Source organism: Phoenix dactylifera, chromosome 5 (assembly GCF_051530095.1).
Source record: "Phoenix dactylifera cultivar Ajwa chromosome 5, Ajwa_hap1_PhDact_Kaust_v1.1, whole genome shotgun sequence".
Lineage (NCBI taxonomy): Eukaryota > Viridiplantae > Streptophyta > Magnoliopsida > Arecales > Arecaceae > Phoenix > Phoenix dactylifera.
The window spans coordinates 2,284,570-2,300,504 of record NC_143194.1 but is presented as its reverse complement, the minus strand read 5'-3'; the positions used below and the strand labels follow the sequence as shown (position 1 = coordinate 2,300,504).

The following is a 15,935-nucleotide window of genomic DNA, read 5'->3' as shown; positions in this document are numbered from 1 at the left end:
AGACCAACTACCAGAAAATTGACATAAAACTAAAGTTTATAAAATTTATTTCTTCTTCTTCTTTCATGTTGATGTAGAAAGAGATCATTGCCTCATTCATTCCATAAAAAAAAAGGGGAAGATTTCCCATTGAAGAATGGTGAAAAAAACCACAAGGATTCTTTATCCTTGTAAAACTGGAAGACTAGAAAAACAAAATTCCAAAGCAAAACGTAGGAAGACCAATAACCAGAAATTGACATGAAACTACTGTTTATGAAACTTATTTTTCTTGTTTCAAGATCAATGCTTTCAGATTAGACATATCCGGCATTGCCGTCGTTAAGCACCCTCTGCTTTCACTTTTCCGATGAGGTCGGCGGCATCTTGAACAGTTGCAATGTTTTCAGCTCCACCTTCTCCTATCGACACTTGAAACCTCTCCTCCAATGCCATCATAATCTCCACCTGACACCATTAACTTCAAATCATGCACCAAGATAAAGCATAGAGTCCAAGTAGAAATTTGGAAATCACTTACCGTGTCGAGAGAATCAGCACCCAAATCAGCAAACTTTGTTTGGGGCGTCACAGTGCTCTCATCAATCGACAGCTGCTTCGCAATGGTGCTTTGAACAATTCGCAGAACTTCAGATTTAGCCTGCATTGAACAAGCGTCATTCTTCAAAACAAAATCAAGTCTTGGAACATGTAAGATCCAATGGATCGAGTGACACAAAGTAGAGAGAATTTCCACCATGGAGCATGAGATTGGACTAGTACTCCTGGAACATCTTGGGAGTGGAGACTCTAGTCTTGCACCTCCATGTTGAATCTTTCGTCCAAGTCTTAGCCCACAAACCCTCTGCTCAAGCCAAAAAGTATTATAGCTTAATCAGCACTACAGATAACATAGGATAACAAATTTTGGAGGAAGGCAACATGACACTCAGCAAGAAATAGCGAACTATAATTACCATGGCAAGCTTGTTAGGTTTTGGCCTTACAGCTACTGGTAGAGACATCGCCATAGAAGAGATGGAAATGAATGCAGCCATGCTCTTCTTTAGGTGAGCACCTTGAGGAAGAAATGAAGCACGGAACTTCTTCGAACCCAAACTTGAGTGACATGGAAGTGGGGAGTTTAGGTTGCTCGTATATAGACTTCTCTACTAATGAGGCGGAAATTGGTGGTGATGAAACCCAAGTAGCTTAGCAGGCTAGGCCTGTGAAGTGGGTGGTCCATACAATGCACCGTGTCAGCTTATGTTTGTAGGGAATGTTGGTCTCGCAAAAAAAAAAAAAAAAACTCAAATAACTCACCAAACAAGGTCTATGCCGCCTGAACACTCTTTACTAGTAATACTGCATGAGATGAGATAAAATGAAGGCTGACCGCCGGCCATCTACAGCACTAGCCGCCGATCCTACACACTTCCAATGCTTTCGCATGCACTTCTGTATTTCTACTAATATTGGTGTTGATGCCCAAAATCCGGTCTGATGATCTAGAGACGAGAAGGGCGCCGCGCCGATCTGCCATGTAAAGATGCTGACCTACAAAATCGGATAGGATATTAGGAATAACATGCGAGAAAAGAGAATATGATGTAGAGTAAGTTGTATCTTGCGCATGCCTGGTTCTTGAGTGCCTTTCATAGACGAAGAGTTTCTGTCCCATTGGAGATTATCTCTTGATTTTTCTTATCCGGATCAATCGGAGAATAGAAGTCCTATCTAGATTGATCTGCTGCTGGGCTATGTGTTAGCTCATGATAAGCAAATCAAATTTAGGCCATATCAATTGGAAACACGCAATGCCCATGAGAGAGAAACATTAATATAATAATAACATTTTTTTATAGTTTCACACAAACAAAAAAAAAAAGTGAAAAATAAATATCCACTAAGGAAGGCCTTGCATCATAGTCCCATATTAACTAATAAAAGTGATGCCACATAGGTTTATTAGCCTGGGCCAATCCTCCTCCTAACAATTTAAGTTTTTGGGTTGAGTCCATAACACTTGCAAGGCTAGCGTTTTTATAGGGCCTACTTGTAATAAACCAAGATCTTATCAAAACAGCCTAGTTGAAGTGAACTATACAGGTTGTTTGGCTTGTATAAGTACCCAAGATAATCTAAAGTATAACCAATATGAAGCTAAACACACATAGTTCAATTCCGCTTTAATACCCTTTAACGACCCTAACAACCTAGGATCTTGTCAAAAAATGCTAGTTAAAAGGTATTATTTAGGTTCTTTAGCCTTATATAACTACCAAGGATCTCCCTAGCATATGTCAATATGGGGTTAAAAACAAGCTCGTGTACATCACTACGTAACAACCCATAGTATCTCACCTAAAAAGGACTAGCCATAAGTTATTATTTTGGTTCACATACCCATCCATAATCTTTCCAACACACAACTGATGTGGGACTAAACACGTGCCTTTATTCTACCAAGCTAAGGGTCCAAATCTAATCAAATCCAATAGCAAACATCATAATCAGCTTGCGATCATCCTTAAAGGACTAATGTTGTAGTGTTCTCTTGGCTATCGAGTGGGTTTACTCCAATACCAAAAAGGCTAACCAAAACTTATAATTTAGGTTCGATAGTTTTGTATAAGTATCCAAAATTCTCCAAATATATAATCTTTGGGAGATTAAACACATGCCCGCATTTGCACATACTTCCTCATTGAAATTTCGATGTTCTCGCCAAGCTAAAAATCCAATTCAAACATAATCGCATACCATCCGGACCAGAGAATATTGTACCATCGGCCAGTCGTGGTATGTGCTTATGTTTTGAAATTGGATTCTATTGACAGTTTAAGCCCGAAGGTGTCAAATTGAAGGCCCTCCAATCAATCCGTTTGCCTTGAATAACCTCGTCATCTAAATGTCCTTGCAAACGGCTTTTTTGAAAAGGAATAAATGCCCATTATCATCGCCACTGTGGCAGAAGCCTTGCCCATGAAGTCCACCGAAGACATGGGAGAACACAAGAGTGGCTTCAGGATAAGGAAGAGGATTGGAGAGACAAAAAATGGGCTAGTGATAATACCATAACAACAACTTGTGATCGAAACTCACCTGCCCACCACAACCATTCAGACGATACAAGCTCTACTGGGCCATCCCTTCCTTGACCAAAGATATTGTCTAGGTGTGGAAGGTTGGTACTCATCCGAAAATAGCATTGCTCCTTCGAGAAGCAACTTAAAATCATCTCCCCTACTGAAGTATTCTTCATCAATGTGGTCTTCATGTATTCCTCTATCGCAATTGTTGCCCTGGTGTAGGGCCACGCCATATCCTCTTTGAATGTCTAAGAGTGGTGAATGCATGGAAGAATGCACCAATTCCAAATGTAGTTACCATCCCTTCTTTCCCTTGGATAACCTTCTTTAATGCCTTAAGGAAGGGCAGAAAGAAGCAAGGATAAAAATGATGTGATTCTTATATGCTATATTGTTTATCATATTTGTCTGGTAAGGAATGACTGAATATTAGGAAATACACACCATGACTCATGCTTGATCATTATGACAACTGCTCTTCAAGTATCAAAAATTCACTCATAATAATGCAATTGGGGTCTTTGATAGTTGGAGAAACTAGGGTTCTCTGTCAATAGTCCTTGCGTTTATCCACCTATGTGATCACCTTTTTCACTTAGAAGCCTCCAACTCCTAGCTTCCTCAAGATCAATTTTAACAGCAATATGACTTACAATGAATTTTATGGTCATACATATCGCACCATGGTAGAGTTCCAAGGGGCCTTGAAAGGCCTTATTTATACCATTGTACCTTGAGCAACACATTGTGGAGGGTGACTCAGATATTGTGATTACCTAGATAAGCTCATGAGAATAATGCCAATCTTCTGCTTTATAATATTTGGAGGATCGTATCTTCTCCAAGGGACTATTTGGAATTCCGAAAGTAGGGCTGCATATAGCTCAAGTTGCAGGTGCACTGTAGCCCGCTTGTTTGGATGCCTGCAACTCAAATCACACATTTTGTTGAGTTTCTCAAGCTGCAACTCAATAATATTATCTTTCTTCCCTCCCACTTCTCCTCCACTAGTGCTCACATCCTCTACCTCTGCTCTGCCATGTGTCACTTCAAGCCCTCTACTCCACTGCTCTTCTTCACTTTTTCTACCCTACTCAAGCTTGCACCGCCACCCGCTCCCTTCCATAGTCCTAGGTTCATGTCTAGGCCATCACCACCAATGATCCAATACCGACATCTTTGTCCAAGATACCACCGCTTCCGGTAAATTAAATGGCAATCTCTTGCATTCGACTAGAGAATAAATTAGAAAAAAAAAATAAAACCCTATAGGTTGACATCATAGATCGAAAATAGAAGATTTGTACAAGTAATATATCTTGTCACCACTTTGTGAAAAAATTCTTAGGTATGAATATGTCAGATACCCATGACTTGTTTGGTAAAATACTCTCCCTCTTTAAAAAATATATTCTTTTTTCTACCTTGTCTTTGTGTGCATCAAATAATCTGACCTAATGTCCATTTGCACGGTGTTCAACGGAATGTCTACCAAGGATGCCTCTCTTTTCGCAAACTCCTCCAAATATAAAAATTGAGACTTTATGTAAGTTAACTACTACAACTTTAAATTGTAATACAAGCTGAGTTGGAAGATAACTTCAACTACAAGATTCTAAACAATCTCGATGCAACCCATATCCATAAAGAGTCAAATAATGTTGCAAACTGGTCATCATTTGTTGCAAATCACATGAGATGAATCCTCCAGGACTCTCTTCTCTATTTTTTGTCAGCTTCATGACCTCTCGTTTTATGATTCTAAAAGATGCATTTAGAATATATACATTTTACCCACAAAAAAATCTCCTACCTCAGCCTTGGAACTAATATTGATGGTATTTAAGACGTCTTCAAAACACATTTTTAAAATCTATCTTATTTAGTTGCCCCACCTTTTTTTTAAAAAAAAGTGTTCAGTCAAAAATTGTGTTTCAAAAATTCTAAAAAATGCAAGGCGTCAACTACACTTGCTCAATAGGTGGGCCATATTAGGTTCAGCCTAAGATAACGCTTGATTTTTTTTTAGGCCTAGGTCCGACTCAGCTTAACCTTCGGATTTACTTTCTAGGCCCGAGCCTGCTACTTATCGAGTTTCGGTTTTTTCGGACCGAACTGCGGGCTTTGCCAAAAAAATCTCTTTCTTAAAATTAAAAAGAGAGAATACTCAAGGAGGAGGAAACTATGGGGACGAGGAGGAGAAGGATGAGAGAGATGTCGAACAGGGGCGGCCAGACTAGTGGAGAGAAGGTGGAGGGGAGGAGAGGAGGGGGAGGTGCGATGGGAGGTGGCCAGACTAGCTTCTATTCATCGACAATATTTTTTATTTCATCCAAGCAGGATCAGAAGTATCCGCCTTATTAGTGAGAATGCCTTCCGCAGTGGGTTATCAACCTACCCTTAGTACAGAAATGGGTTCTTTCGTCCCAGCTAGAGTATATCCTATTTTTAGTATGCATTGAAAGTTTCAAAGGCCTTTGGGATATAAAGACTTTGAATCAAATATTCCGTTTTTTATTTCCTTCCTCTTCCATGCGGGAGTCAACTCTATTCGGGCTAACACAGAGCGAGTCACTCTCATTCATCAAAGGAAGGAAAGGAAAAACGGAAGGGGATATTCGTTTTTGATGTCACTACTTTAAGCGGAAGTCTATCGCCTCAAACTGGGACTTAAGCGGAAGTCTGATTTTTCCTTGTATCTTGAAGTGGCTCAGCTTGGACAGATTTTCAAGAGGAGAAGTCAAGTTAGTGCTATTAGTAGAGTTGCTTTCTCCCCCAAACCACCTTATTTGCGTACTGGAACAGCTGCAGCAATGGTCACACGAACAAAGTAAGGAAAGGGATCTCCTCCAAAAAGAATCTACTTATGATTGCGCTATTCCCCTATCTCAAATCTCTTTCTTCCTCTTAATGTCGTCTCGCTCGCTGCTTTCTTCCTTTGGAGAGAGAGGAGGAGGGGACGAGAGTCCGTCGGGCCGGTCAGACAGGTGGAAAGCAGGAGGAGGGGAAGGGGAGGAGGAGGCGGGACGAAGGACGATCGGGTCGGCTGAATGAGTGTGGAAGGGGAGGTGGGGCAGGGAACAATCGAGCTGGCCAGATGGGTGTGGAGGAGGGGAGGGAGAGGTGGGACGGAGAACAGTCGAGCCGGCCGGTTGGGTGTGGAGGAGGTGGGACAAAGGGCAGCTGGATTGTAGGGGAGGAGGAGGTGATGTCAAAGGAAAAAAAGCTTACAAAAGAAAGCTATCCAGCTAGAAGTATTGATTCATATCCATATGAGTGGCATCGATGGTAAATCATTTGCAATCTTTTTCGGCAAAACTTAAACATGGAGGTTCAGGAAGTACTGCATGCCAACATTCACTGGTGAAAAGACCAGCAAGCAAATCTCCTTTCTTGATTCTGATCTTAGCCCTAAACATCGTATCGAAACCATATCGAAGAGGTGGGAGAGAAACCATCACAAAATTAAAAAAAAATAAAAATATATTTTATAATATATTTTATATAATATAATATATAAATATTGGGCTCAAGTGGACTTAAAAAGTTAAACCTAGGCCCGCCCAAATGATCCATGCTCGGATGGACCAACAGGCCACCCAATTTTTTAGGACCAGCATCAACCCATCTCATCGTCAAAACCACCATGGGCAAATAGAACCTTTGCTCTTAAAATAGATAATAGAACCAACCTCAAACTCTGGCAATTTAAATCCTTCCCTAGTGAATTCAACTAGTGACTTTTCCAATGTTTTTTTGGGCAGATAGAAGCACTCAATATAGCGTACGAGACGCCCACATAATAATGGAAAACTTGATGGAAGGTAGCAATGTTCAAGATATCTATCACATATAAATTTTAAGCACATAGCACACATTCTCATATACTTAACAGAAGACAAAAGTCAAAACACCTTCCTAGGTTCCCGTGCATCAGTCCACGCATTTGTTCCCCCCATCTTTGCTCTAGAAGGCTACGAACCCACAAATCCCAAATGTTGCTTCAGGAATTCTATCGGGTGCGATACCAGGTGACTCACATGGCTCCGCTACCTATAGGGCTCGTTTGGTTCGCGGGAAAAGAAGGAGGGAAAGTGTGGTCAACGGGAAAGTAATGAGATGCCTCTTGTTTGGTTGGAGTTTTCAAAGGAGAGAGAAGGGAAAGTTATATTCCCATGGAAATGTGATTCCCACATTTCATGGGAAAGTCTTTCCCATGAGAAACATGGGAAAGTTACTTTCCCATGAGGCGGGAATCACTCCATTTTTACTTTCTCCCAAAAAGTCCTTTCAGCATTAAAGAAGCATTAAAGAGGCATTAAAAACCTAATTTTTATTAAGGGCATAATAGGAATTATATATAACTTTCCTAGGAAAGTAGATGGCCAACCAAACATAAGCACCTTGGAAATTTGTCACTTTCCCATGGTCAACCAAACATGCCAAAAGTACTTTCCTAGGCATCCTCTTCCTAGGAATTTGTTTCCCAGGAATCATATTCCTAGGAAGGAAAATGCTTCCCGCGAACCAAACGAGCCCATAATACCACCAGCCGGTGAGTTGCTACCGCCGGCACTTGGCACTAACAAGAACTAATAGACCAAGCACAGGTTTTACCGAACTTCCCAGCGACTCAAATCAACCTAAACGGGAGAATCATCCAAGCAACATTCACATAGATGTGATGCTGCAGGCTATTAATAAAACTTTCCACTACATTTACATGCCATAATCCATATATTAATCAAGGATACAATGCAGAAGAAATCAACACTCAAGACTATTTTCTTTCCCAGTGAATGACTGACGAAACATACCTAATAAAATAATTTTAAGATCAATACCACCAACACTTCAGTACTGTCAAAATGCAAAAGAAACTACTTCAACTCTGGTGGGCTGAAAAATTAGAAGAGCAACCCACACATGCCCCTAATCACCACTTCTAAAAGCTTATCAGCATATACATACATAATTTACATGGTCAGTGCTGGCAACACCGATATTTTGCAGAGTTAACAGACAAAACTTCCACCTGCTGAATGCACCACCTGTTAACTGAAACCTACAGCTAACCTTCTCTGCAGCATGCAGGAAAGAAAGGTGTCCCTATAAAGTCACAGAAGAATATTACTCATGATGGATATCTACAACATCAGTCTCTTACTGGGTCAGAAGTTGGCAGATTTTGTGGAGTAGAGAACAAGAATGTACACTTTTCCTACAAAATTACTTGTTTTGGGGGACCCGAAATCCAAAAATAGATGGCTTAAAGACAGAGATGTTTAAAAAAAGTGAGTTGAAGGGCCACCTACTGGCTAAAAAATTGACCCAAGATTAATGCAATGAAAAATACAAGGGAAGCATAAACACAAAAGAAGCAGGAAATTGAATGTCCAGGAAAATTACGAGCAAACAGAGTTGAAATCAAAAATATCTGAAGGAAGAAGCAATGTACAAGCACACTACACAACATGCAGTCTTTGACTCGGATCTGATTTTGATAACAAAATCAAGCTTCAAATCTACACAAGCACGAGGAAAGGGGGAGTTCTGGGGTTTTATGGTTCCATTTCAATACATAATTTTTAGCTTCAATAATGGCCATAAAAATTCACTTCAGCAGTGAAACAACAGCACATGTCAAACTTGATCACACCACCCTGTTTATGGATAGATCCTATCCATATAGCTGAGGAAGCAACGGGCAAAAGACAGGATAATGAAACATCAATATATCAAGCAGCGAGTCAGTTGATAAAGAGTTGCTAAAACCAGGATATATGGCATCCAAGCTAGGCAAAGATGCACAAGAAAACAACGTCAAAGAGGAAAATAAGGACCTAAGATATCTAGGGTAATCAGATAAGACAGATTCACTGATATAGAGAATATCTTCCTCAATGACAAGGCAGCAGCAGATTCTTCAGGAACATGAATGACTGAGGAGGCAGAAGACACCACTAGGATTTTAGCAGATATGCCCTTCCTCTCTAGAATAAAAACCTAAGGGAACTATGGAAAACCAGAAGGAAGTGCACCGCGATAATGGAACAAAAGATCACCTACTGGAGCTTCAAAGCACATCCATCATCTTAAGTGGACATTATGAATGCCTGGATTAGGTTCTCTGCAGCATGCTTCTGTTCAGGGGTTCCTGATATCTGAGCAATACGCTCAAAACGAGATGATTTTGACTCAACAATTTCTATATGAGCTCCAGATATCTGCAACAGCATCAAACAGAAAAGAAACTAGTTAAATTAAACCAAATAATATCTAATTAGGAGGCTACCTAGATGACGAACAGGAAAAACGGTAGGGTGCTAGGGCCGGGTTTTAGCAGATAATGCTAAAGTAAATGGCGTCCAACCTGTGGTTGAATCTGTATCCAATATTCTTTCTTCAAATTTGTTGGTATGTCCATTACATGTCCATCAATAATACCCATGTGCAAATTATCCTGGAGAGGTTTTAGCGATCTTCTGACTGTAAGTTGGAACTCTTTACATTTGCAAATACAAGGCTTGTTGGTGGGCCCAATTCAAATTTTCCAGGGCATTGAAATTCGTCAATCTCAGTTTTTAGGATTGATTTATGAACTGCTCAACTGTCTGGTGGAAATCTCATTATACATTGTTCAGAATGTCATATGGGTATATTATATCTTCAAAGCATATAATAATCTTTGGGTCTAGAGAAATAACTAAAAGTGAAATTAGATCGGTTATGCTAGAGTCATGGCCACTTCAAAATTGAGAAGATAGATTTTGCATTCTCTTTTTGACAGGAGATACTTGACAAGACCCTTTAAGTAGAATCATTGCAGAAGTTAGATCTATGAATAACAGGTCAGTTAAAGGAATTTTTTGGGTTTCCCCTTCTAGATGGCAAGACGCTAAATCATCCAAAAGGAAACAAATCTATTGCTTTCAGTATGGTGCACTAGATTTGGGTGTCTCCATATATATGGAAAACAGGAATCCAGATTTTGAAGATCAAAATTATATAAAAATAAGAAAATGTGTGCACAAGAAAAAAACCACCACCAAATACTAAATCATGCCTGAATTCCAGCCAACTAGAACTTTTCAATGATTTTCTGAATTCCACATAATTAAAACTGGATGTATTTAGAGCATGCTATAAAATGCAATAGCATAATTCCAATCTACAAAAGTACATGTAAAATCTAGAGCATTAAAAAAAAGCAATAATATTATGAGGATAGATTCACCACATAAAGACACACCTTTCTTATATTTTCCATGTTTGTACCACCTTTTCCCATAACTTTAGCTAAAGCATTTGCAGGAATCACCATCTCAATATATGGAGGCAATCTGCTTAAAGTTAGAGCAACATGAAACCAAAAAACAGTTAGACCACCTAGAGTGACTGAATTCTAACAAATGAGATATCCAATCACAATTAAAAAAGGGCCTATTACAACGAATTAAAAAAAAAAGCTTATTAAAACAAAGACAATGTTTCATGAATAGAATGGTGAGACAAAATGTATTATAAATGACATCCTTGTGAAAATACATGGTAGAAATGCTTCTTAGAAGGCATGAGGAAACCTAAGAAAAGAAGCGGTTTGAACAACTATTCCGATTGGACCTCAGCATCAAGGTCCAAGCAGACTAAGCTTATATAAAGTGCATAGAAAAAAAACATACCCTCCATATGCCTTTGATGAATACGATGAAAGGGAACCATAGCCATTCTCTCCAGCCTTGACAGAGAGCATAACAATAATGTTAATCAAAAGCTTCTATGAATTTGCCAGTCATGCTGAAAACAAACAAGTCAGAGCAGATATCCTGAAGTAGAGATATATACCTGCAAAGAACTGTATCCATACAAACCGCTGCCAGAAAGCACTCCCAAACCCCTTTCAGTTTCTATTCTCTGGTCATAGCTCAAAGGTGCAACAGATGGAATGCTAGGCAATACTGGAGGGACGGACAGACTACTAGTATAAAGAGGATCAACTGGAGGAGCGTTCAGATTGCCATCCTTGTGAGTATTCTGACTTCCATCCCTATCTCTCAAAGCATCTTCCCTAAGCCTCAAAATAATCTGAACTAGTGCATCACGCAAATTACCTACCTCTCCAGTTACCTGGATGCCGATCAAAATTGAAAAGAATATACAGTTAAAACTTGAGGACAGCAGAAGGAGATCAGTATTCAAGGATATGGGCAAACCTCTACAAGCTCATCATTGAAAGCAACACGCTTAAGCTTTTCACCTTTTGAGATCCGAATTTCAGCCTTAGTCTTCTTGCGCATGTCATTTATAATCGAGCCACTCTTGCCAATGAGGCAGCCAATCACCTTTGATGGAACAAGAAGACGGATATTCACTTTCTCATCATCCTCACCATTAATCTTTCCTTGAAGCAGCAAAACAGCTTCAACTGCAGCAGATTTGATATCGTCAACAGACTGCACATGCAGATCATGCATCACACCCATTAGTCAAAAATTGATAATTGGGAAAAAAACTGCAGAAAGTAATGAGTAAGTCTAACCTCTGTAGATGTGACAGTAATAAGACATTCTGCAGACTCGTCCTTTGTATCATCAACATCAATACGTGCACCACTGTTTTGCCTTATACTCTTAATGGTACTCCCTCCCTTACCAATAACACGTCCAATCTTGTCTGATGGACATAACACTCGTACTACTAAATCCTCTGAACGTGATGGACCACCATATCCAGAAATAACAGGAAGGGCAGATTGATAAACTGGCCATGCATTAGCCGTATCAGTATATCCACGAAGTTCTGGTACAGGTGGTGTGGCACCTATGACTGGTGGCACAGATCGAGATGGAGGAACAAGAGCATCTGCAGCAGGAAAAAAGCTGCCAGCTGGATAGATAGGGACATCTGAAGGAATAATAATTGGTGGAAGCTCTGGAACAGAAGTATCAAGGGAGATCTCTTCTTTTGGCGAAAACTTGTACATAATAGCAGAAACTGCAAATAATGCTTTCCTCACGGCTTCAGCATCACCAGTTATCTGCACAAGAATATTTAAGGAAAATTAATACAACTGGAAGTAAAGTAACTAACAAAATGGAATACAAACATAGAGATGAATCACAAATTTTTTTTTCCAAATAAGGCAAATATCTAAACTTCCATATTCAAATTAAATTTGGTAATTCGACGCCTTAATCAAATCATAGAAACCCCAATAAGCACCTAAAGTTTTTAAAAGCAGATGGGAAGGAAAAATCACTTCCTCACTTAAACTAGTCAGCTAAAAAGTGAGAACTGGTCAGCTGTTTTTGATGAGCTGTAATTCTGGTTTGGCTGTAGGCTGTCACTTTACAAAAGGATATCATATTCAGAGATGATCCTTTGATGATCCAAGGAAGAAACAAGAGGACAGCCTACAAGATATGCATTAGCCACAAACATTGAATCAGACACAGATAGTTAGAAAAGAAGACCTTGATTAACTGATAAAACTTAAACGACCAACAAGAAATTGTAAAGCACTTTCTGAAGAATGGGTCCCAATGAGTAACACGGCTTTTAAATGGTAAATCATAGTGATAAAAAAGTAACACTGTAAATTTCCATAACGGGGATACAAAAAATAGACACTTTTTTAAAATAGAGGCTTTCCTGTATCTATCTCTAAACACTTTAAAATAAAGCAAGGTTAAATATATGAAAATAAGAAGAGCATTTATCAATTCACGCCATAGCTTCTAACACCACGCAAAATCAACTGAGGACTACTCAAAGGGAGTTGGCTTGCTCCCAGCCAGGGAATTCCCATTATATATTGCAGGGAATGAGAACAGGTAGACCATGGAACCATACTACGATGAAAGATTGCTGACAAATCCTAATACTACAAGTTAAAAATTAAGTGTAAAGTAAAAGGAAATGCAAGTACAAACATTTACGGCTCAGAATTGTTACCAAAAAATATAAAGTAGCATAAGTAGGAAGATTACTGACAAATCCTAATTATAGAACCAAAAATATTAATTTTGACAAAAATATCTGAGACTCACAATTCCATTGATATGTAACTTCAGATTCATCATTATACAACAAGAAAAGCACAGAACACATAAGAAGTCGACATAGATCTAACCACTAATTCAATTTATACTAGCTCCTACAATTCTAATTTAAGATTTACTATTTGAAACTCATAAAGCAGTAGGAGAATTTACCTGAAGAAAGTTGTCATAGCTCATTGCACAGGAATGAGTAGCATCGTTGGCATCCTTTGGGTTTACTTTTATGTTTGCATTGGTCTTTGATCTCAATCTCTTTATGGTGGCCCCAGATTTGCCAATTATATTTGCAGCTTGGCTAGCTGGAACAAGTATGTAGGCCTCCTCCTTGTTCCTCTTATCAGACTCACTACCATTAGCTAGGGCATTGACAATTGCATCATGCACCTTAAGCAGAGCATCTTGAGCAGGGCAAAGAGGTTCCATGCTGTCCTCATCAACATCCATAGAATCCTTGTCTTTAACATAGCAGTATATGGTGATAACCCTCTTGTCCGCACCAGGAAAAGGATCAACAACCTTGATTTTAGCATGTGTCTCTTGTCTTATGGAATTTATCACTTTACCACTCTTACCAATAACACTCCCCATAACACCATCAGGGCAAAGTATGCGATAGACAACCAATTCGCCATCACCAGATCTCTCCTTGTTACCTGGTCTCTTGTTCTGTTGTTTCCAATCATTGTTGTCATCCCTCTGCTGGCGTGAACGTTTTCCAGTCTCCACCATGATCAGTTAAAGATATAAACCCGCTGCAGATGAAAAAACATTATCACATTGGAGAACAATTAAGATATATATACTGAAAATGCAATACAAACACCATGAGAATGCTTCATTGATGTATTTGATATGCATAGGGATGCCTTCCACAAAGAGCTAAATAACACCATATAACCCAGTACATCGAAACTGAGCATAAACACTATTAACACAATTGTCCGCAACAAAAAGTTCCACATTAAATCGGAAAAAAGGTTCTAGAGGAAGATCAAAGAAAGATATCAGGATAATCTTGTCCTCGAAAGACAGATTATAACCTGCAGTAAATTTAGATATAGCTGCCTACAGTAATTTTTACAGACTTAGCAGGGAACTCATTCTATGCACACCAATCAGAACTCAAGGCATGCTACCTGCTTGATGGACATGGAAGATGGCAAGATAAAATTTGAAAACAAAAAACAAAATAAAAGAATGTATTTAGAACATATGGTCGCTGCACTTCTGTGCTTTAACACACTTGCGATTTCAAATTGAAGTCTTCCAGCATGACTTTGTTTGTTTTTGAGATTATGGTTTGTTTGAGAAGTGATAAATGACTGGTTGGCCGAAAACAATTCAACATGAAATGCAATTGCCTAATTGACAATGTTGGCATTAGTTCTTTACTTTTATGCATATAATGCAAAAGATTCAGTATGACCAAATGAATCCAGACTGAAGGCTTCCATGAATCCTTTTCACAGGGCCCACCATCTCAATGTTAATGGCAGAAATTCCTTCATGACCCCCTTTCTGACAGCTTTGGAATGGGACAAGAGAAACTGATGATGGTGTAGATAATTTTTAATCTCAGTGCATACACACAAAGTGAATCAAGGATTATATTATCAAATTTACTATGAATTATTATAATTTCTCGTTCTCTCATTTTTGGGAATGCAAGTGTGTTGATTATTTTATTTTTGGGTTTCTTTTTTTCAATATGCTATGCATAATTTTATGCTCATACAGTGGCCCTCTCCTCCAAGACTTTTCATCTCTACAGAAACCTTTGTGTGTTGTTCTGGCCATATTTAACCATACACATTCTTTTGAACAATCATGTGCATCGCACATGCCGAATTCTATTTACTCATTTGCTACAACACTAGAGAATTTTTCCATTTTTTCTCAGATGGATGAAGAAAATAATAAAATAACTAAAAACTACATTCAAGCTAGGGTTAGAACAATGGAGAGAAGAATCAATAAATATGTAACAGAAGCTCACAGCAATAATCAACCAAAAATTCCTAAACACATCAGAGAATTGAAGAGAAGAGAATCAAAGGTACAAACAGTTGCATACGCAATAATAGATCTTCTCCGAAGCGAACAAGAGAGTAACCAACTGTTGCGTACCAATCAATGAAAATACGAAACACAAACAAGATAAAACCTAACAATGCCTATCTAACTAAACAAATGACCCAGAAAACAAAATAAGTCTTCGCATTGGCACAACAGATGACGGCGATTGATTTGCTACGAACAATATATCACATATTTGATCAAAAGAATCAAGCAAATAATGGAAAAATCAAGAAGGGGATACATAATTCAGACACCGAGGAGATTACAAAAGAACAATATTCGTTCCCATGATTTCTCTCATGATCTCTGACTTGAGAGGCTAATCCTACCAAAACCCTAGCTCCGGATAAGTCCCGCAGAAGGGGGCGGCACAACGAAAGAACTCAAAAACCCTAGAACAAAGAAAGGCTTCGTCCACAGAGAGAGAGAGAGAGAGAGAGAGAGAGAGAGAGAGAGAGTACCGTATCCTGGGCGAAGAAAAACCCTAACCCTAGGCGACGCCGAAGAGAGGAGCGCGCCACGACTGCTTTCGCTCTCAAGAAGAGCGCTTTCGGTTGGGTTTTTAGATGCCGGGGACCGCCACCGGCTCGGTCGGTAGAAGCCCTCTGTGACCGGGTATTGGCAGTCGCCCGGTCGGGCCTTTCACGCCTACACTTACGGCTTATCTGATGAGCCAGAAACCGTCACGATCCGGTCCGAGGTCCTATTCCCAGCGGTCCGAACC

General features: G+C 39.3%; 2 protein-coding genes across 4 annotated transcripts; both read right to left on the bottom strand.

Annotated features, from left to right (window-relative positions):
- Positions 1 to 18: 18 nt before the first annotated feature.
- LOC103712612 (uncharacterized) lies at positions 19 to 4,808 on the bottom strand. 2 transcript variants are annotated; one of them, XM_088721331.1, is made up of 6 exons: positions 1,617 to 4,808; positions 1,303 to 1,536; positions 957 to 1,205; positions 737 to 844; positions 521 to 640; positions 19 to 447 (listed from the first exon to the last, which is right to left on the bottom strand). In XM_088721331.1, exons 3-6 carry the CDS (start codon positions 1,035 to 1,037, stop codon positions 322 to 324), a joined length of 435 nt encoding a protein of 144 aa, XP_088577457.1. In that variant the 5' UTR covers positions 1,038 to 1,205; positions 1,303 to 1,536; positions 1,617 to 4,808; the 3' UTR covers positions 19 to 321. The 2 variants fall into 2 exon arrangements, with proteins under 2 accessions (XP_088577457.1, XP_088577458.1); XM_088721332.1 differs by having other exon boundaries at positions 242 to 460; positions 1,617 to 1,750.
- Positions 4,809 to 7,834: 3,026 nt separating this feature from the next.
- On the bottom strand, positions 7,835 to 15,818 carry LOC103712597 (KH domain-containing protein At4g18375-like). 2 transcript variants are annotated; one of them, XM_088721330.1, is made up of 9 exons: positions 15,673 to 15,778; positions 13,286 to 13,884; positions 11,611 to 12,108; positions 11,285 to 11,524; positions 10,917 to 11,198; positions 10,754 to 10,809; positions 10,324 to 10,414; positions 9,137 to 9,298; positions 7,835 to 8,180 (listed from the first exon to the last, which is right to left on the bottom strand). In XM_088721330.1, exons 2-8 carry the CDS (start codon positions 13,859 to 13,861, stop codon positions 9,167 to 9,169), a joined length of 1,875 nt encoding a protein of 624 aa, XP_088577456.1. In that variant the 5' UTR covers positions 13,862 to 13,884; positions 15,673 to 15,778; the 3' UTR covers positions 7,835 to 8,180; positions 9,137 to 9,166. The 2 variants fall into 2 exon arrangements, with proteins under 2 accessions (XP_088577456.1, XP_008797386.3); XM_008799164.5 differs by having other exon boundaries at positions 7,835 to 9,298; positions 15,673 to 15,818.
- Positions 15,819 to 15,935: the final 117 nt, after the last annotated feature.